General features: G+C 39.4%; 1 protein-coding gene across 3 annotated transcripts in view; it reads right to left on the reverse strand.

Moving 5' to 3' along the window:
- Positions 1-23,945, reverse strand: part of LOC130566769 (ephrin type-A receptor 7-like) — a 98,401-nt gene that overhangs the window by 29,446 nt on the left and 45,010 nt on the right. For all 3 annotated transcript variants that reach the window (XR_008964520.1, XM_057354506.1, XM_057354505.1), the window contains exons 4-5: positions 9,195-9,350; positions 5,495-5,842 (exon numbers count right to left, since the gene is read on the reverse strand). Coding sequence is in view for 2 of the 3 variants with exons in the window: in XM_057354506.1 (XP_057210489.1) it covers positions 5,495-5,842; positions 9,195-9,350 (504 nt within the window). In the remaining variant the exon portion in view is untranslated. The remainder of the gene's footprint in view (positions 1-5,494; positions 5,843-9,194; positions 9,351-23,945) is intronic.

Raw genomic sequence — 23,945 nt, forward strand, 5'->3', positions numbered from 1 at the left:
GGACGTCTAGCCTGTCGTCTGCACGCTCAATCCGACATCTAACTCTCCGCGTGCCGCGTAACAAGCTCGCGAACGCATCCGTGATTGCCACAAAGAGCGGTGAAAGCTTGCTCTCACGAAGGGCGAGGAAAAGATGTTACGCCGCGACCAATTAAAATCCTTTGCGCTCTGTGACAAAGGAGGCCAAATTGGTTGAGTGCGGAGCTGAATGGAGGGTGATGACTCGATCTCTTTTAGTGCTGCTGGAGTTCCTGCGCTCTCTCTCATTTTCTACCATTAAAGCGGAGCGAGAAAGCAGCTCCCATGTTAGGGAGAAAGACGGGGGTGCTTTAATGCGCTCGAGAGCAAATGAACAAACGTGCGGCAGATTGCAGAGGAGAGCGTTCCCTTTAGATGGATGGATGGATGGATGAGGGGGAGACGAGTAATGAAAGATTTGGTTGATCAAACTGGTAAAGTTGGACTGTAATCATCAGACTTTGTTCAAATGTAACTTTAACCCTATTAGACTAAATTAGACGTTTCCCCTTTAACACGCACACACATAACTCGCAACCCTCTTTAGGCACGGTATCCTGCTGTTCTTCACCTCGTGTCATTCTCTTATCCCTCTCTCTCCACCCTTCCTCTGATGAGGCGCTCAGAAGGGGCCCGACCCCGAGAGCTCCACAGGCCCCGGCCATCTAAAGCAGCCAAGCTAAATCCTCTGAAGATATTGAAATGTCAATCCCTTTTTGGTGACCCCTCCCCTCAACCTTTCTCCCAAACACACACACAAACAGGTTTGATTCATTATATTACACAGAACATCTCATAGACTTCTACTGTTTTCATATCAGGCTAATGATATTTTCTATCCTCTACCTAACCCTCATGCAAAAATACTGATATTATACGATTCGAAGTAATACATGATTATAATTTTTTTTTGTATAGAGGACCATCTAAAATGTCTTAAGGAGTTGTTTTATGATTACATGATGATGCACTATATTGTATATACATTTATAAAGATATTTTTGAAAATTGGCCCTCACAAGCACATCGAACATATACACAGCAAACAAAGGACTTGTCGAGTGACTAAGTAAAGGGTATTGTAGCATAAAAGCACTGCAATCCATCAAAAGCCAGCTGCCCAAATTCAGATCTGAGGGGTGATCTGACCTAAATCTGCCCGCTCTGTTTGGGTTTCAGGGGCTGGTTTAAACCTGCCATCTACATCCATTTCATGCCTTAACATTTCAGAACCCCCGTCACTGAATAAGGTACTTGAAAAAATTACTATGTGTCACGGAAGGCCGTAGAAATCGGAAGACAACACTTGAAAGTGACGGGGCTGCTTATTTAGATGTGCACAAAAATCCACCACAAAAATAAGTGACTCATCCATGGTGACAAAAGGCCTTACAAATCATCCGGGCTGTGGACAGCTTGCACATTTCTTTTTATTCACATTGATTTAACTTAACAAAAAGCGACCCAACTGTCTAGTTAAATGTGCTTTGAATTTGCATTTACAGTTGTGCTATGGTACAATCACAGTCAGATGTTAAAGAAGCACATGTGTTAAACTGCACACCCACCACAACTGGCTTAAACCAATTAGTTTTCCATTTTAACATTAGAAAAATCTCAATTCAGTAGGATAGACCAGACGGAAATGTGCACAGCTTCACAAACATATCAACGTTTTCTGGAGACCCAAAGTTTAGGTGATCCTGTCCCCTCTGGGCGTCCTTCCCTGCGGCCCCACAAGAAAAGAATGCGAACACCCCTACCCATCAACCCTAACCTCCCATCAGGGCCTGCGGTGGGCCGATAAGTCCAGCTCAAAGCCCCCTTCTCAAATACAGGGAAATCCGTTTGGTCAGGGTGCACTTCTCATCGACTCGCAGTCTTAAACCCATGCTGGCTAAGCGCCAGCTCCGCCAGCCGTGAACCGTGTGCCGTAAAGCACCACGGACGTTCTCTGTAGCGTGGAAACACCGCTGGGTCTCATTCTGAGAGGAAGTTTAATATTTCACACTAAAAAGAAGAGAGAGGAGGGTGTAGTGGGAGGGGGAGATTTACTAACAGGTTTATAGTTGAGGGTGGGGGGGGGTGAGAGTGTGACCCGCCTCACAGTCACTGATGCAGTATTCATAAAGGTCAGCTGCTCTTTTATGAATTATTGTTTTAGAACACAGAAAGGGCGTCAGTCACATCACACCCTCAGCTCGCGTGGAGCCCGTCACGGTTAAGTAATGCAGCAGAGGCAATATTGAGGCGGCATTGGGTGTGTTGACATGCACATCGATATAGGAACAGAGACTGCAAAAGATCCCAAACACTGGTGTGTAATGTATAACCTGGTATGTATGATATACAAGTATGATATTCACACTAAACAAAACTTGCTTCTACATCAGGGTTGCCAAAACGGTGCAACAAAACCAGCCAGGTGGGCGAAACTCGCCAAATAACCAATGGCCACATATCAAAATATATCACTCCCATACTTAAAAAAAACATTTTACAATCATTTTTATGCATTAGACACACTTGAAAATCACAATAGTGCACTAAAAAAAATGCTGGGTTATTTTCAATCCAGCATGGGGTCAAAAAGGGACAAACCCAACCGTTGGGTTGTAAATTAACCTGTTTCAACACAAAATGCTGGGCTGTTTTAACCCATTGCTGGGACAAATACAAACATTTTATGGGTTAATTTAACCCAACAGCAGGGTTTGTCTCTTTTAGACCCAGTGCTGGATTGAAAATAACCCAGCATTTTCTAGAACGAAGTAATAAACACAACGTAACTTCACCTTACAGCAAGAATGACAGCTGATAAAATCTATCTATCTATGACCCATGGAATAAAAAACAACTTACGTCAACAGTTTTTAAAGTAACCCTATTACATTGGAATATCAGGGATCTGGCAACCCTGCTCTATATTTAAACATAAAATTGCAGGTTGCTGTAAGTACTTCGCTTTGCGTGGATTGAATCAAATGACGTCAAACTGACATTTGTTGCAAAACTGCTCCCTTGCTCAAATGATAAATCTCTATTATCTTGACATTGTGAATCGGGGTAAAATAAGGACACACCTTTGAATAAAGTTTTTTATATACTTGCTTAATAATAACTGATTTTATATACTGCATTTTACTGGCCATCAGCCACCCCCTTCTCACAATGGGAAATTAAATTAATTCGTAGCAGTGAAAAGCAATATTCAACCATCTCTAAATATAATGGTCAAATAAAAACACATTGATGTCATAGTGATATTTCAACATTGCTTAGTCTTCTACTTGTGGCAAAATCATCGCAAATATGGAATTAATATTCAATATACAGTATATCATCGCTAACAGCCTCATGGAAAACGAACATTTTCCAGTCACTTTATTGCCAGCAAATTGCTCTCAGTGTGAACGCCGCTTCATTTCATTTGTACAGAGAACTCGGCAAAGGGTTATTCCTTCAAACAACTTCCAATAACACACAAACAAAGCACTAACCGCAGCACTGATCTCACTCTCTAGTCAGTTCATCTCTTTTGTGTTGACTGGCAATCACACAGAACTCTAATCAAAGTGCATAAACACAGCTGCCTGTGAGACTGTACATCAGTGTACAGTAAAGTAACGCACTTCCGCTAAGAGCTGCAGTTAACCTTCAGTGTGTGTGTGTGTGTGAGATTAATGGTGTGTTTATTGAGAATGGAACAGGAGTTGAGAGGAAAATTGAGTTAGAATATGCAACCGACATAAAAATTAAAGGCTTGTGTTATAGCTACCCACACAACCTCCAGCACGATAAAAACACAAGGATGGCCCATCCCGGAGGATAAGATTTACACCTGAGAGGGTGAGAGAGTCGAAGAGACAAAGAGAGAGTCGTTTTTAGCTGAGAAGCAGCAATTGGTGTTGGGAGGAACATAAAATAAAAGGAACGGGAGCGGAGAGCCAAATAAACGCTGTGCAATTGTCTCTTAATGGAGAGAAAAGCGGGTGGAAGTGGAGGACTCGATGAAAGAGATCTTCTCCATTAATAAACATGCAGCTTCAATGCTGCTTATTTCAGCCCGAGTGTTCAAGCACTCTGAGAACACAAAAAGATCTGAATCGGCACCATAATGGGTGTACTGTATGTGCACGTGTGTGTGAGGTGGCAAATCTGCTTTGTGTGTACAGTACCTGCATGCCGTGTAATAGTAGTTAACGGTCAGTTATTGCCCTGCAGATAAACTGGTAATATATATCATCTGAAGTGAAAGCGTGTATCAGGTTATTTACATAATATAGTGTACGTGTGTACAACCTGGAGTATCCCTCCCCACCTCACAAAACTCACCATCTGTCCACTAAAGCCCTTCTGCACTCCAGATGCTGCTGTTATACAACTTCATTTTCTAATCAGTCAGCACTGAAAAGAAGTGCATGCTCAGAGGTCATAACACGCACGTGAACGCACAAACGTACGCACACATTGTATGTTTTTTGGTTGGTCTGACGGTTTTTATATTGAGCTAATGATAATTTCTGTCTTTTAATTCTAGCCGTTTTTTGCATTGTTACATTTTCATTAAAATACTATTAAAATACCATTTTATATCTTTCGTTGTGTTCATCAGAACAAAGAAATTTATACAGGTTTGAAACAACATAAAATAAATAATAAAATGACAAAACGCATGCAAAATTGCTCAAAATGACTAAATGGCTAATATTAACATAAACACTATTATTAAAATATAAAAAAGCTAATACAAAACATTAATAAAACTAGAATAAAACTGAGGCCTGCCCCAATTATACAAGTATCATTTTGTTTAATGTCAATAATTTCACAAATGTTAGTAAACTATACCCATGTTTACAAAATTCTGTGATTTGGCATAAAACAGCCCTTTTCTATATTATTCAGACATTAATTGGTCTTTTTATTGTGGTAGAAGAATTGGCTATTGCACCTGAGAGACACTACTATAACCTCCAATTATGTGCAAAACATTTACCAATTCAATTTGAAATAAATAAATGCATTGCTCAGCTCAAAGGACCATCTCAACAAATGGAAAAAATTCAAAGGTTTTATACCGTATTGGATGACCCTCACAGTCTAATGCCATTACGAATCAGTGTATTGAAACAATGCAACTGACCACCGGACAGGCGCACCATTTAATCCCAGGCAGTATGAAAAAAACACATTAGTACCTCAAGAGCATAGAGCGAAAGCAATGAAATAGAGAAGCACTAAGATGAACATAAGCTGCTTTGTCAACCTCATTTGACTCGGATAAGAAGCGTTCCACTCAAATCAAACCAACCAGAGTGAAAACATCTGCTGTGGTGTTTTCAGGGACATGACGGTGTGCTCAAATACTTCTCTACCAAAATTACCACATGCATCCTGAACGCTTACACTGTAATACTTGACTATTCTTAAGCAATTTAAAGTAATTGAAAGTGGCTCCATATTGGATGTATACCTGGAAGGCTGGTGGAGATGTTGACTTGGGCGTAGAACCTTTTATTCGGAAGTAACTCCGAAACGCCATTGCGGGCTTCCACACTGAAGGAGTAGTTGGAGTTAGGCAGTAGGTTGACCACAGTGACCGTGCGCTCCCTCAGGCCGCTCTGCTGCGGTACGAAGCCCACGCTGGCACCGCAGGGTTCACACTGCACCTGCAGGGCTCGAGGTGGGCCGACACATCGGCGACAACCTATACTGTAGGTAAGATCCACCCGACGACCAGAGTCATTTGGCGCAGACCATTCCAGAATGAGTGTGGATTGTTTGAGGGTGTAGACCAGATCTCTGGGTGGAGAGGGGGGACCTACAGTACATGCAAAAGACAAAACATCAAAGTTGGTTAAGCTTAACTAAAATGAAGATATTGAAATGTTCAAAAGCAAACGTAACATCAAGTAATGGATTCATAAGCAAAGAGTAAATGCAATGTGAACAACATACTCTACTTCACAACATGATGATAACCCCTGAAAGAACTGTAATTCTATTTCAAAATGAAAACCAATTAGCTACAACTGGGTGAAGCCCAATAGAGCTTAAGGCTTAAAGTCTGTTGAGAGGAAATGAACACAGGGGCATGGAAGAGATTCAAAGAGAGAGAAGAACCGTAGAGTTTTAAGGGCATATGGCAAATAATGCAAATAAATTCACCCAAACACAGGGTGAGAAAAGCTGCATCATGAATGTGTGTCATCATTAAAGTGGACACTCAAAAACGGTCATTTTTAAAGGGATATGTCAGCCAAAAATGAAAATTCTGTAATTTACTCACCCACTTTAAGTCATTTTAAACTTGTATGACTTACTTTCTTTCTGCAGTAAACAAAAGAAGATACTTTGAAGAATGTTGGTAAACCGAACGATGGCAATACCCATTCGCTTCTATTGTACAGACCACTGCAAGCCAATAGTTACCACCGTTGTTCGGTTACCAACATTTCTTAAAATATCTTCTTCTGTGTTCTGTTTGGAATGGCAGGAGGGTGAGTAAATGACAAGATCATTTTCATTTTTGAGTGAACTATCCCTTTAAAGTCCGGTTCACACTGCCAGCGAACAGTCGGCGCGAATGTTTGACGCAATAACGCAACAAAAACAATGGTAACACTTTACAATAAGGTGCTATTAGTTAACATTAGTAAATGCATTAGCTAACATTATCTAACAATGAACAATTTCGTTTTTCAGCATTTATTAATCCTTGTTAATGTTAGTTCATGTCAATACAGCTATTCATGTTAGTTCATGGTGCATTAACTAATGTTAACAGTGACAACGTTTGATTTTAATAATGTATTTATAAATGCTGAAATTAACATGTAGTAATATTAATAAATGCTGTAGAAGTATTGTTCGTTGTTAGTTCATGTTAGCTAATGCATTAAATAATTGTTAACAAATAGCACCTTATTGTAAAGTGTTACCAAAACAATAGATTCCTACGAAGGCCTTCACATAGAACGTGAACATTAGGCGCCAAAAATGCAAAGGTTTTTTACGTTTCTCAGGAACGCATGCATCACCCTCTCCTTTCCTGAAATAACAGCAAAATAATTGTCCTTTAGCCCCACCTGGCTTACCGGAGTGAAATAGCTGTAGGCGAACAATCTTTTCGCCATTGATATGAAAGCTAAGTTTGTCAGACATTCGCTACGCTTTATCGCATCGCAGGCAGTCTGAATAAACCTTAAGGCCCTACAGAAACTAAAATTCTTTTATTAAAAATTCCTGAATTTCAAAAATTGCCCCAATAATCACCACAGAAACTGTGAATAAAAGTGAATTTTGGCTTAAAATAAAGCAATATATAACAAAGTTAAACTTAAGAACAAGAAGCATTAGTTGCTGCTGTATTAAGTGAGATTATTCAAGGTTTTTAAGAATCAGCAGTGGTGTAGTGAATTTAACAAAAACGTGTGCTTCTAAAGAAACCGGAGAGAGCTGGAGAGAGAATAGAGAAAGCGAGAGAGTAAGACTCGGATCGAGAGAATAAGCAAGATAACAAATATAAAACAGAGAGAAAGAAAAAGATAAACAGAGAGAGATAAAGAGAGAGGCAGAGAGAGATAAAGAGAGATCAGAGGTGTTAATTGCTGCTGTCCTGTAGCGCGGGACTGTTCTGTTGACTCTGGGAGGAGCGGGTCGACACTGGAGCTCGACGTCTATAATGTCGTTTGTCAGACAAGAATCTGGCAGCAACAGGGAGCCATTTAAATGTCACCGGGGCTTTAAGCTGCCCATCATCCGCCAGGGCCTGGAGCACCACAGGTGCCTGCCGCTGCCCTTAAACACACACACAACTCTGATGGGCTCAATATGTTCTAATGAGAGGTGAGTTTGCTTGTCCTTTCCGGACAGGATAAGGTGGCCCTTAAAGTTATGTTTGTGAGCTTAACATCACACATGACCAAAATGAACGGTTTCAATGACGCATGTGCCTGGCCCGAAGTCAACTTCCGGTCTGTGTTTGTTTATTGCTCTGGCTAGTGGCTAATAATATATAATATTGTTTATATTTTATTTAATTTATATTCATATTTTATTGTATGATAATTGTACTAAATAAACAATTTGTTTAATTTATTTGTATATTCATTTCATTAAAAAAAAAAATTGTTAAATGGGTCATGTAACTTTGCTGCATTTTAATTTAGCCAAGAAACGTTTCTTCAAGTTGTTACCCAAACTAATACTGGTTATATATACTTTTATCTTGCTAGCTAATGTAATTTACTTGTTATTTATTTTACTTTATTCTTTGCAGATGTGTACCTGAAGTTAAGTTTGGTCCACAAAAGCATACATGTGTAGTAACGCTTGTTTATACTGTTGTTTTGAAACCGTCTACACAAGGGCACAAATACACATGTGCACACAGAGGAAAGTTTAACAATCATTCCCATCGCCTATGTTAACATCTCATGTCATTTACAGTGACAATTCTGCAGTGCATTACTGTACACACAGTTCCCTTTTCTCTCTCTGTAGTCTGGCTGCATCTGCTCATAAGAATCACTGTGGGATCGATACTATAATGAACACTATCACGAAGTGGTTCTAGTTCTCTCCAGCTTAAATCAATAGAGTAATTAATGGTTTAATTATGCTATAAAAGTCATAACAAAGCCATTTACAGCAATCAGACACTTATTAAACCCAAAGTTATGGGTCGGGTCAGTCATGAGATTTTAAAGGTAAAATGTGTCACTTTTGGGCCACTAATGTCAACAAATGGAATTGCAAAAACAATTTACTCTTCTAATATATCACTACACAGGCTTTGAGTTTGTACTCTTTGTATTGAGCCAAGAGGTCAATCTGTGATGTTTAAATCCTCTATTGATTGTTTTCTCTTTACAAACTAATTTGCACTTCAGCTTACCAAGATTAAACTTCGGGTATGCAGTGAAAGGCAGAACTTCCATGATTTGCTTGCACAGTCCAATGTAACCGACTGTTCACATACACATCAATCCTCTCAACAGAGCTTACCCCATTGTAAACAATTAAAAACAGGATCAATTATATTGATTACAGCACTGTACACACAAAAATAAATACCAATATTTACTTACACAGAGAAACATAAACGCCCAAACATACACCTGCACATAACAATTTCCAAACACACACACTCCGGAAGTGGACAGTCTTACGAGTGCAAGGGGCCGAAGGGGGGTCCAGCGGTGTCCTGAAGTGGTCGTCCTCACACATACAAAGCACACTACCCTCCTCTTCAGCCTTGCTGTTCGCCGGACATGAGAAACACTCTTGTTGCCGTGACGACATCTTATATGTGCCGGGAGGACAGGCTGAGGAAAGAACACACAGCAAAAACATATTTTACATACTGAAAATACAAATATACAAAACCTGCAGCTTGTGAAATGTGACTTCTCTGCACAAAAGCGCTGACAAACCAACAGCAGAAAAGTTTCTGCACTTTAATCCATATTAGCCTACTCGGATCTACTCGGGAACATAATGTGCTACTTGGAGAGAAAAAAGCCACTGGGCCTCTAGATCTTTTTACACTAAAGAGGATCAAAATATACATGAGAGGGGTGATTTGATGCGAATTACAGACAAACTGCTGAGACTGTGAACACACCGAGTACAAGAGAACGGACCTTTCGTTAAATGAATAGGAGAAATCACAAGACCCAATAAACCAGAAAGGAAGTCCCATCTTTCAGTGAGAAGAACCAATCCCTTTCATGTACTGTAGCTTAAAAGGAAAAAAGTATATTGTTGGTTATTTGACATTTTTCTACAAGGCAAATCGTTTTGGATATTTTGTTTTTTCCAAACAGGAGGTTCATAACAAAAATATTTCATTCCTGGTCAAGAACTACTGTACTACAATACACAACCCACAAACCTGAAGTGAAATGAAATCCACCAATCAGAAGTGGAATGAGAACCACTCCAAAAGCTCAGCACAACACAATTATACTTTTCCATGACTATAAAATAATGATTTGCATTTAACTTTTAAGTAGTTTTAAATGTAATTCAATTGAAGTTTTATTATGTATAGCATTTTATTCAAATAATTAATGACCATAAGTCATAAAAGTTATATTGTATCATCATAATTCATGGTCATTTGTAGCAATTTATAAAATGATTAGCCACAAATACCTTCACTTCATCATTGCTTAACACAAAGGGTCATTTAAACAATTCATTGGAAAAGATTTACTGAATATGGACGATACACAAAAATACCTGTGACTACAGACGCAAACACCAAAGCAAAGTAAAACATGCTTAAAAAGGTATACATATCAAATGAAAACATTCCCACATTCATGCATGTTTCCATACAGAAAAACCCAGCATCTCACGAACTATCGTGTTTATTCCTGAAAATAGCACTCATGTTAAAACTTTGATGTGTCCTCATATGCCACAGTTTGTTTTTGCCACTTTCTTTACAACTTGACTTCCAACTGCAATGTGTTGTTCCTGAGCTGCAAGGCCCAAAGAAAAGCGAGACGAAGCCAGCTAAAGCCAAACCCTCTGCAAAGTGTGCATGAGAGAATGAGTTTATATCCCATATCTGACATTACACAGAGATCCTAAGGCAAAGCCAGGCTTTTTCTTGGTGTTGCAGGACCCTGGCAATCCTGCTGAAACTATAGAGCTGATTGCTTCCACAGTGCCACAAGGTGCTATAATGCAGATGGGGCGACAAGTCACGCCAGGTGATGCAGAGAATGTGGCATAAATGCCAAAAGCCTACAGAGAAGGGAGAAAGTCTAATACAGGAGAAGTATATACAGGACAGATCTTAAAATGTAGCATTTATGTAACTATACATTAAATACATTATTATTTTATAAACATTCACTTTATCACAGAGCCAGCAAACTGAACTCGTGAAATTGTTGATGCTGGTTGACGGCATCTCAAGATAAGGGCCTGGTTTGGTTCGAGCAATCGCATTTCTCTGAGGGGTCTCTTAATAACCACCTGACTCTTTCCAACACATCAATAAATCATAAAATGGTAACACTGTAAACGTGAGCGATGAATTGTTTCAGTGGAGCTCTGACAGAAGGTATTAATGAATATTAATAAGCCCAAAAAGACGTTTGCTTTTCTCGCCCCGTTTCTTCTAGACACAAATGGCCTTCATTATTTTCAGGCTATAATTCCATATCGTCTTATTTTCAAATGTCAGACAAGATTTGCAAGCAGCTGTCAGGGAATCAATAATTCATGGCATCGTATTGAGATCACCGCAATGCTGCTAATTCTAATTTCTGAAAGAATCCCTTACCGATAGAATAAAATCACTAAAAAGGTCTGCTTTAAAGGTCCTGCTGATCAAATAGCCCTCACTACCCTCTCCAGACAAATGATAACCCTTGGGATAAAACGAGCAATAATTATATGTTCCAGTTCTCCAGGTGACTCACACGGGTTTTCATCAAAAATCGTGCGGCAAAGGTTACAATGACGTTGATGCGTCCTGTGCATTAACCAGGGGCCCAAATACTATTTTTTCCTAATCTCGGATGTCACAAACAATCACCTTCAGAGTCCCGGTACCAGCAGCAAAGTCAAAATTATTAGTGGCGTTTGCTCTGCTATCACCATTTCTCACACATAGAGTTAAGGATTTGAACAAACCTTAAAGTATTAAACTTTAGCATGCAAGTCGTGCTACAGGCGCTCAGGATAGCTCAAACTGTGTTGCTTGGTGTGCTATTGTTTCAGGACTAGGGTTGGGAATCGTTTCAATTTTATCGATTCCAATTCCAATTCTGTTTCTGCTTATCGATTTCGATTCTTATCGATTCCCAGTTTCGATTCTACAGTTGAAGTAAAACATTTAGATATCAACCTGTATGGTCATTTAGCCTGCTTATTGACTTGTTTGCAAAATATATATATATATATTTATGAGCACCGTTTTGTGTATACTTACACATAGAAACACACCTTTTTTGACTTATTACAATTTGTATTATCATAGTTGAACTACATCATGGTTAAACTGCAGTTACTATAATGCAACTATGGTTAATTTGTGATTCTTGTGCTTTAATGCAAATTCTATAGCTAAACTATGCTTACTATAGTAAAAAATATTGATAATTTTCATAAGGGCTTTTATTGAGATATCAGCAGATCATGCAACGCATGTACTTTTCTGAAAATATGCACACAGGAATTGATAAGAGGAATTCAAATTTTAATCTCAAGTATCCGATTCCTATTCCTTTCGATTCCGATCCGATTCCTAGCCTTTCGATTCCGATTCCAAATTGGAATTGATTTTCTATTCCCAACCCTATTCAGGATTTACGCTATTCACCTGTCTAACAATCTACAGCATTAAATTCAAGGAAGAAACCAAGCCATATCTAGAGGCCTGGGGGTGGGGGCTCTTTTGACACGGGGGGTAAACAACCACCCACAAAATTCTCAAAACCACATAGCAATGCATAGCAACACACAAAATCCAAACCTTAGCAACTGCATATCAACGCTCCGGCAATCACCCATGGCATTAAGTTTTGCACAGGGAATGTAAAACTCTAGTTAAAGTTGACATTTCAAGTCATAAATATCTCAACTTGACATAGATAGCTTTTCAACAAGTTTTTTTAAGGCGACGGAGAGAGACAAAGAAGCCTCTTATAGGGTGTCACATCTGGACAGATTCCTTCTATTCATGTCCACCACATTCATCCAGATATCCCTGATCCTCTTAACACACCTCACCATTTTCCTTTACTCTTTTCTTTCTTTTGAATCTCTCTTATCCTGGTTCTGTGCTTCTCTCTCTCTCCATCTTTTCCAAATCCCTTCTCTCACCCTCTCAAATTCAATGGTGCTTATCTCGCCCAGCAGAACAATAGAACAACCATGGACAAGGGTCCGAATTACAGGATATTACACATTTCAGCCCTAATCCTTATCAGGACGGGAATGATCCGAGCTCAACCCTGTTGGATGGTGAGGGGGCTGGAGCCATGGTAGGTCTTTGGCGACTTTAATTATCAATTGCTAGGATTTGAAGAGACTTTTCAATAAATATAGCAAAAATGTTCATGACAATCATTACTACCGTAGCTTAAACAATCTAAAAATACCCCTAAAAATCTGCATTAAAAACGTATAAAGTTAAACTCTTACTAGTGGCTGTCAAGTAAGTGCAGAACAAGTATTTAACTAAATAACTATACATGCGCATCTCTTTCTTTTTCTTACCTCGTGCTGCTTCACGTGCTCCCGCCGTCTACTGAACTTGCACGTGTTCTTACTGTCATGATTCTTCCTCATTTTGTCAAGCTTTTCGAGTCTTGTGGCAGGATCATGACAGTCCCACATGTTTTGTGTGGAAGCGCATGTGCATCGACATGCACTCTACGGTCTCGTCTTTGTTCCTGCCCTCTCGTTTCCTCATTATTGATTGTTAATGATTTTATGCCCCGCACCTGTTCCCCTCTTGATTTGGTTCCCTATTTAATGCCCCTGTGTTTTCTGTCTTGCGCAAGTTCATTTTGATTCTAAGCCTTGTCAAGTCTTTGCACCTTGTTCCTGCTTCGTAAGTCATTGTCCAGTCTAGTCAGCGTAGTTTATGTCTAGTGTTTTGATTAGTCCAGTCTAGTTAGTTTAGTGTTCCTGTGCCGTCTGTTATATTCCCCGTTATTGTTGTTTTACACCCTCGTGGGTTTTTGCTTTGTTTTTGTATTAAAGTCTTTGTTGAATTGATTCAGTCTGCATTTGGGTTCTCTGTTCCGCACACCATTCGTGACCCTTACTTGCTTCCCCAATGAAGCACATTAGGTCACCCAGCTCCAGAGGGTTAGAACAAGGATGACATCATCAAAGGCGACCGAGCAGCTAATCTCGCAGCTTTGTTTGCTTCCTGTCACCTCTGATGGATGGTTTCCATTTTGCCAAGTCCAAAGGAGATTTGTAAACGTCCAGAGTTGGACCCGGGCCCCTGATGGAGAGGCACAGGGCCGAGCGGATCAAAGCTGAGCCAGCCATCAACGCATGTGTGCACGACGCCCACGTCACATGAACTAAGGCTTTAGGGTCATATCTTTACAGATCATAGTGCACCTCATTCATAGATAGATTGAGTGCACGTGTGTGATTTCATACAGAAGAGCCTCGGGTAATATGGAATAAAAATACAGGGAGAGCTATATGAAAAAAGGGGGAAGTAGTTCAGGAAAAATGAGGAAGTAGGACAGACAGAAGGAAGGAAAATATTGTGTGTACTAATGAAATGACTATACTTACATTCTTAATGAGTACACAGAAGAAGAAAGGGAGGAGAGAAAGAGAGAATAGAAAAGAAAGTACAAAATGGACAAACAGGAAATGAGAGAGATACAAAGTATCACTGGCTGATATGTTTCAAAATCTTCTGACTTGAGAAAGCAGATAATCGTGTACTATATTTGTCCATTATTACTGCATACTATATCTGATATGTGCAAATCAACAGCAACTTATGTGTTGAGTTGAAAAATCTATTTTTTTATTCCATTGTAAACTTTGGCAATTTTGTTTCAAATCAAGCCACAATGAACAAACATTGTAGATTTATCTGATTCTTCTGTGGAAGAAATTCAGAAAGAAATGCAGAAAGAAAGAAAGAAACGCAGAAAGAAAGAAAGAAAGAAACGCAGAAAGAGAGAAAGAAACGCAGAAAGAAAGAAAGAAACGCAGAAAGAGAGAAAGTTGAATAAATGTACTAGGAAAAGAAAAGGATAACATAAAGTGAACTAATGCGTTTCTGGGAGCATAAGGTAAAACTGAATATCCATATCACCTGCTCCTCACAGACATCAGACCAATGTTTCACAGTAGGGAGACGAAGCTACTGAAATTGATTTCCTGTAGGCTTCTGGTGGCATTACCCCTGTCCCCTCAAACACCAATCTCAACATGCCCATATCCACGTCTGCCTGATCAGAGAGCGCAAGCTATCAGCTTTCCCTCATTAGGCCTGGAGAGAAGGATGAGATCGGAAAGCAGACACGAGGGGAGAGAGAGAGCCCTGTCCATTTGCATTCCAAACCCATCGGGCGGGTGTCAATGGTTATGTTTGCGTCTGAATGTCAAAGCAATTTCAGATGCACCACTCAAGAAATTGAGAGAGATGGAGAAGTCGGAGAAAAAAAAGAAAAACCTACTTTCTGAATCAGTGAAGGGTGTCCGTCTGATGAGGATGCTGGGTCTGGAGAATGAGAGCGCCTCTGCCAATGAGATGCAGGCAAATTTGCAACATCTCTTAGAAATATCTGCACGGCAGAGGTTGGGAGCATTTGCAGCCTCAAACAAACAGCACTTCTCATTGTTAGCTCATGTAATGGATCTCTTTTTTCATTTTCCTTTTTCGCTTTCAAGAGTGTTTGGCTCAGTCGGAACATCAGCCGATAATGTAATGTAAACTTACAAATGAAACCCTGTGCGATGTACCAGCATGTTCCTCAAAACAAAGAAACCAAAAACCTGTTAATTTAATTAAAATATAAAAGATGAGAGTTATATTAGTTGATTGATTTCCATTTTTTAAGACAAATGATGTCTTGAAGCTGCAGCTGGTCACATTTCCATGATCAATACCATAGAGGTCAGTAGCATCAAAGATATTTTTTTCCAAAAAAAAATCACAATTACACATGCCACTCATGCTGTTAAGACAGTCCAAAATGGTCAAATTTACCATAACATGTCGTGACCTCAAGCCTAAACTGTAATGCCTCTGACCTTGGTCCCTAACAGTCATTAATACAACTGGTCAAGGAAATAACAAGGTGGTTTGGAAATCGAAGGAACTATAACGCTTGGGAGGACATGGATCAATACATGACCGGATCGATGACAAGGGTAGATCGACCCTGGTCGGCCTGTAAGGGTTTGAAAGGTCAGAGTGACCCTCTGTAAGAAATGAGGGGATCAGATAAAGATGAATTCTGTAGATGGAAAGGCCCGGAAGGTAATGAACGTAGTTAACAGTCACCTTGTTGGATCTTGAAGGAGCTTGTTATATACTTTTAAAGAGACAGTCTCCCCAAAAAATCTGTCTTTCTTTACTTGCATACTTGTTCCAAAACTGTATCATTTCCATCCATCCATGAAGCCAGGCCATCTTATTCAGTTCATTGGCCATGACTTTCTTCCAAATTTTAAAGCTGATCTACAACCACATAAGACAAAGAAAGCAATAAAAGCAGTTCATGCAAATCTTTTTCAGCATTCTTCAAAACACAATTTTTGCGTTTCACAAAAGAAAGTCATATGGGTTTTGGATCGACGTGATTGTGAATAAACCGTGACATTTTTGGGTAAACTACTCCTTTAAGAATAAACAACACACATTCATCGACAGCTACACACAAAAAACAAATACCATCAAACGGCGTACAATTTGTTTCATGCTCGCACTTAGACACACAATGTGTGACCCTGCAAGAGCACCCGGGCAACAATTAACTGCATTTGTCAGTCTGGTGTTTGCATAAAAAATGAAGCAGAAACACAATCAAGGCCACAATTAAGCTGTGAAGGTAAAAGGCTTGTGACCTTGTTGTGTAATTAACAGCTTCTTTCATTAGTTTTTCCTTTTTATTTGTGGGCACCGTTTTAATTAAGATGCAGGATGCTGTCGGGAAAGTTGAAAGGAATGTTAAGATTTTGCTAAAAATGGGCAAAATGAGAATTAGGGCCCGGGGTGCAGCTGTGCCAGGGGACGGGGATGAGAAGGAGCAAGCAGACACATGGAGGAAGAGATTAAGATTAGAGGAGGAACACACAAAGAACAGAACAATCGGTTCTATAGTACAAATGGACTGACAGAATAAAGAAAGGTGGAATGTCAGAAACCGTCAAACGATTAATCACGATTAATCGCATCCAGAATAAAAGTCTGTGTTTACATAATGTATGTCTGTGTACTGTGCACATTAATTTAGTATTTATAAACACATACATGTACACAAACGTGTATATATTTAGAAAATGTTATATTTGCCAATAATTTAAATTACATGTAAATGTTTATTAATATTAACATTTTATTTTTTCTTAAATAAATGTGTCTGTTTTTATAAATACAAAAATAAAATGCACAGTACACAGACATACATTATGTAAACCCAAACTTTTATTCTGGATGCGATTAATCGTTTGACAGCCCTATAGAAAACATAATGGCTTTGTTAGGAGTCTGTTCACTTTGAAGAAAGTTGGTAATCGAACAGCGCCGGCAACCATTCACGTCTATAGTATGGCACAAAACCAATGCTAGTGAATGGGTGCCAACATTCTTTGTTTTCTGCGGAAGAAAGAAAGTCATATAGGTTTGAAATGACAAGAGGGTGAGTATCACTTTAAAACCACCCATGTTCTCTCTTTGGTACCAAAGAGTCCACAAAGCTTTTAAGCATCGTTTTGTTTTCCTTAAAACAGAAGCTTCCGAAACATTAGGTTTACTGGTGCTCTACAGTATATTGGATGGTCTCCTGGTTCTTCATAACTTTGTCGAATGCATTTTTCATCTCGCTTAAAGACTTCACTCTTGCTCCAATGCATCATGACTGAATGTAGCCTTGCATTACACAGAACACGGCAAAAAGGCATAGTGAATTCGTTCAGATAGTAAATTATGTAACTGCCACATCCAGGAATCCTGAAACAATGCATGATTATGCCATCAAGGATATATGTTGTGAACCATCATATGATATTAAACAGCACAATGTTCCGGATGAGTCTGTGTGAGGCGTTCATGCGATTTCTCAGCAATACGTGAAACTGGGATCGTGCACATATGTATGAACTAAATTATGGAGCAAATGTTAGTGGAATCATAATGTTCAACTAGAGCCGGAGAGTTGAAAGCACACTCCAGCTGGATCTTTGCTGTACCCTTGAATGACTTTAACTCAAGTCCCAAAAGGACGCCAGTGTACATTAAGTTCCTTGAAGCTGAAAAGCATCTGCTAAATGGAAAAACCAACAAACCATAAACATGAGAGAGAAAGGTACGAATAAAAATATATGGGAGCTCTTCCTCGGGTTTTTACAAAGCAAAATTTAAAGGGATAGTTTGCCCAAAAATGAAAATTCTGTCATCATTTTCTCACAGTCTTGTCATTTCAAACCTGCATGACTTTTTTAAGATATTTTGAGGAATGTTGGTAACCAAAAACCTTTGGTCGCCATTGACTTGTATTGTATGGACGTATTCCAATGACAAGTCAATGGGTACCGCCGTTGTTCGGTTACCAACATTTTTCTTTTGTGTTTTGCAGAAGAAAAAAAGTCATACAGGTGACAAGTGAAATGACAAGAGGGTCAGCAAATGATGACATCATTTTCATTTTTGGGTGAACTTTAACTTTAAGCACAGATTAATTATTTCTCAAATAAAACCTACAATGGTCATTTCAGTAAGATTTGAATTCATACCAGCAAAAAACTTTGCCTGACAGACTAAACCTCTGCTTTTAAATAGACAATTTTACCACACAAAATCATAGCTGCTATATAACTCAACAAACTTAAAAAGACCAAAAAAATTCAGGCATGGAAACAACAGCTTTTGAGCTTTGCTACAGCACTGAAGGTCATTACAACAACAGCAGGTCAGAAAAACGAACGCCTTGAGTTTTAAAGTTCATTTTCTTCACATCTCGTTTGTTAAGCACTCAACCACAATAGAGCAAGAATACTGATTGCTCAAACCGTACATAAAAACTTGGACAGAACGTACTTTCGCCTCTTCCATGCCAGCTCTGAGGTGTTGGGTGTTCACACACAGCAGATGGGTTTAGAGTGTGTGTGGGTGTATCTATTGATTTCTTCTGGCCCGCGGTCCTGCGAGTGTCTCCCTTCCTCCTGCCTCACTTCATCAGTCTCATCCGAGACTCGCTCCAGTCTAAGGTCTCCATCGCTCTTGGCAAACGATGGGGGTGGAACTCGCCAGACTAACCCAAGCATCCTCCCAAGATAATGGAGTTTTCAAGAAATATTGTGTAGGATGTTTGGCATCGCTAGAGATTCACTATAGACGTGTCTAATGATTGCCAGCTTGGCATATGGTTGTATATTCTTGTTTCTCGCTCTAAGTTTGGCATTTTTCGCTATTTCCTGAAGGACTAGAGGCTATGTGTGGCAGCCATGTGGATGTCCAGGACAAAACAGAATCATTAAGCATTTCTTTTTACATTTTACATTTCTTTCCTAGACTGGTAACCATACAACTTTCTTCTGTGGAACACATTAATTTTGAGAAATTTCTCAGTGGTTTTGTGTCCAAACATTGGAAGTCAATAGGGTCCAATGTCGTTTGGTTACAAACATTCTTAAAAAATATCTTCTTTTGTGTTCTGCAGATGATAGAAAGTCTTACAGAATTTGAATGACTTGAGGATGAGTAAATGAATTTTAATTTTTGGGTGAAATATCCATTTAAAAAGGCAAATGCAAAGTATACATACTGTATAGACAAAGTTGCTACCATTTGCCCATCACCTATTACGTTTTTTGGTTCCTCTCTCACTTCTTTGCAAAGAGTAAATGAGCATAAGCCAGCAATCGAGAAATCGCTGGGCTTCATCAGAACTGTGAGATCTGGTCCTGTGCCCAGTTCTGCACACTCGCTAAAAATCAATAGCTTGTTTTTAATGGAGAAATCCTGGAGCATGGCACAAAGGCAAAACGCAAACACTGGTGCGTTCTCAGACGTTGGCGCTGCGGCTGGAGCGGCTGCTGCCTGTGGCGACCCACAGATCAGTGAATCCGGCGCTGCATCCGTGATCGAGACTGCCGGAAGTCCCACTGCGGTTGGGAAACTCAAAGTCAAACTTTAGACACCCACAGAGAGGATGCTGCTAGGTTTTGAGAGGCACACTTGGTTGCATTTAACTTTTAGTTGATTTCTATAAAAAAATCAGCGTGTATGAATTGGGTAGATTTCTTTCTAAATATACAGTGGTCCCATAAAAGTATTTGGACACTGCCAACAAAGAATGATAGAGCTTTTCTTAAAGGGACAGTTCACACAAACAATGTCATTTACTCACCCTCTTGTCATTTCAAACCTGTATGACTTTCTTTCTTCTGCAGAACACAAAAGAAGATATTTTGAAGAATGCTGGTAACCAAACAACATGGAACTCCACTGACTTCCAGTGTATCGACACAAAGCCAATGCAAGTCAATGTGTACCGCAGTTGTTCAGTTACCAAAATTCAGAAAATGATGAAAGAACTTTGATTTTTGGGTGAACTATACCTTTAAAACCACTTTTCCAACGACTTCTAAGAAAGTAGTATGTTAAGTCAAATTGAAGTCATATAACCACAGGTTTGGTTCATCACATTAATTATAAACATGCTCCACAAAATCTGGCAACCAGAAAATACTTTCCAAATAATGTATTTATTGTTTAAAGACAAGGTTAATGACATGTATACAGTTTAAAGTGTATAGTAAGTGTCCAAATACTTCATGGCTCCACATATTCCCTTATGTAATGCTGCAACACACAGTGCTATGTCTCATAAATGCAAACCTGTCCATCATATCTCTCATAACGACATCTCTTATCCTGCGTCAGGAGTTTTAGCATGCGGCCTGCGGCGGATTCCTGATAAACCGCTGAGGTACAGGACGCATTTAATGAACTATTCATGTCCTCCCTCAGACGTACAGGCCGGCGCCCAGTGTGGGCTGCACTGAAGTCCAGACAGACGGCAGGAGAGGTAGTCAGAGCGACAGGAAGATGGAGAGAGACAGAGAGAGCGAGTGTACCAAGATAACCAGCTGAGAAAATGACATAAGCTATCCGGCAGTTATCCCTCTCGTTCGCGCGCGCCTCTGCACTCAGCAGTGAATTATTCAGAGTGAGGCCACTGCGAGTCACAGCCAAAGCGCTGAAATAGCTGCAGACCAGCGAGAGTGAGAGGACAAATATAACCAAAGACCGCTTACGATGCACCAGTGATACTAAATGCGCTGAGGAAATCTTGGAAATGGAGAAAAGGTGTCGAGTGCATTTGAAGGGACAGGACGCTCAAAGATTTAAACAGACACATTTTTGGAATAGGAGGACAAAAAGGATAAAAACTTCAGTGCGTAGGAAGCCTATAGCAACGGTTTTGCCACTATTCCATTCTATTCTATTTCAATGCATGTTAGCCAACCTGACCATCCACATGCAGGCAAACACATCAGGTATGTCAGCTTTCTCCACGGCAACCACGGTCACCATCCCAACCCCATCAGGGAAGGTGACAGGCCTGGGGTCAGCGGTGACTGCGAACTCCAACACCACGTCAGGCTGGGCAGACTGACACAGCGACTCCAGCTGTGGTCACTGCAGACACATCGCAGCTAACAGCTGTTAAAATAACCTTGCCAAACGCAGGCCATTTTGTGCTTGAATGGTTAAATAATTCAGAGGTGTGACATATAATCGCTAAATGTTAAAGGAATAGTTCACCTAAAATTAAAATTGCGGCATTAGTTATTCCTGTTGTTCCAAAGCTGCATGCTGTTATTTTTGTGACAAACAAATGGAGAAATATTATACTCTTCTTTTTTATACAACAACAATAAATTACCACTATCGGTCAAGCTCCAAACAGGACAAAAAAGACTACTAAAGTAGTCTACACGTGCAATATATCCCAAGTCTTATTTCAAATCTTCCAAAGCAATATGTCTTTGACAACTGGGTTATTCGGTTAGATATTTGGAAGAATGCTTATAACCAGACAGATTTTGCCCCCTATTGACCATCATAAATACAACGGTAGTCAAAAGTGCCCCAGAACGGTTTGCTGTCCTACATACTTCAAAATATCTTCTTTTGTGTTCAACAGAACAAAGAAATTTATACAGATTTGGAACAACTCGAGGGTGAGTAAATTATGACAGAATTTTCATTTTTGGATGAACTGTCCCTTTAATAGTTAATGTGATCAAACGGCACATTGCAGAAAATTACTAAACAGTCCCAAAAAATACAAATGAAAAGCGTGGTGGTATGGATTTACATTCATGAGGATGCTCCAGTTAAGACATAACATGTCCCCAATGTCCAAAACTCTTTGATCAGTGTGAGGGATTCTGGGAAATAAGCACATGAATGTTTTTATTACAGCCAGACAGGATCATTCCAAGGTGACACATCTTAATAAAAATCATCCCGGACCCCTGCTCAATCCCTTCCAGAGATTCTATAATTTGTCATACTGAACATTGCTAAGGAGATCAACCTTACACACACACAAAAAAGAGAGAGAGGATTAGAGCAGTGACAGTTCATTAGAGAGCTGGTGACATCATCCAGAGATGCAGGCATGACACATGGGCTAAAACGGGGTTATGTGAGGCTCCGATTAGGCTCACACACACAAAGCTTGTCAACACACACACACATACATATCATTGCCGCTGGAGCAATCAGCATTAGCGAGTGTTGCTTAGAGAGGGTCAGCTGGGGACTTGACCCTCAGTAACGCTGGCAGAGGGCACAATCAATAAATCAGCAACCTGCGGCTTACACCATCGCTTCAGTCAGGCAGGATGCCGATAAAAATAGTCGTTTGAAGACTTATACAATGTTGGGGACAGACTGGAATTTTAAAGACAAAATTAAATCTCACTTTTAAGATATTACAGATCAGAGAAGCACCACTCTATTGCTTTGGGATTTGAACCGACTAGGGATGTAAAAATATCACAATCTCACTGTGTGGTAATACCTCGGTATAACGTCCACGGCACGGTTTTTATTTCAATATTTAAAATGACAAATGATGACTTGGAAATGTGCCGTAAGCATCCTCTTTTCTTTATCCTCTAATCATAACTGTTGCTTAGAGGTTTGAGTTATAGAATGAGATGGGTCAAATGACCTAAAAATCCCTTTTATAAAATAAATAATTGCACCAGATAGACCTTGACAAAGGTAACATCTATTATTTTTTCTAACATTCTCTATGTTAGGCCCAGAAGACCTATTGTTTCATACAGTCATGTGACCACAATAATATTGAGACAATTTTGCTATTGAGATAACACGATATCGATAATATTGTTACATGCCTAGAACCGACAAAATAAAATCTTATTTCAGATACTGAAGCGTTTCAGAATTTATTAAAGAATCACTGATACTATTGCTCAAGGATTTAAACGAACCCTCAGTCACAAGTGTATGATTGATGATTCATCAACTTCTATGGCTTGTTAAAGAGATGTGCTACTAACTTTGCGATTGGATTTTTGAAATAGATTTCGCCAGAAAACACACAACCTTCTATAGACAGTTTGAGCAGCAAAAACATAAACAAACGTTATGACAAACTTATCTTCTGGTAGATCTCCGCAAAAAATCAATAACTGCTGAGTAGTCTTCATTTAATTTAATACAATTAATATACAATAAAATATTAATAGAAATGAATATGGATAGAAATTAAATATTAAACGAACTGTTATATTATAACCAAACACAGACTGGAAGTTAACTTTGGGCAAGTGTGTACGTCCGATGAAACGGAATGCATTCGCAATGCATTGAACATCTTAGCAACCACATACCACAGCTTTGCCATGGCAACCACCCATGACACCCTAGCTTCACAACACAAGCCACCGTTCAAATTTTCTCTTAAAAATAACAAAAAACAAACAAACAATGTAACTATCCCCTTTTTGAAATAAGTGCTGGTGTTCATGCTAATACACCATAAGAAAAAAAGAAGAAAAAAAAGAAAAAGAAAACAATTTCCTAGAAATGTTATTCATAAGCAGGACAACCCACTATCTGCTTGTGTCAAAACCTCTCTAAGATAAACATCAAGAAAAATGTACGACTGATAATCAACGCCCTCTAATTTCATCTCAACAAG

The sequence above is a fragment of the Triplophysa rosa genome, linkage group LG16 (genome assembly GCF_024868665.1).
Source record: "Triplophysa rosa linkage group LG16, Trosa_1v2, whole genome shotgun sequence".
Lineage (NCBI taxonomy): Eukaryota > Metazoa > Chordata > Actinopteri > Cypriniformes > Nemacheilidae > Triplophysa > Triplophysa rosa.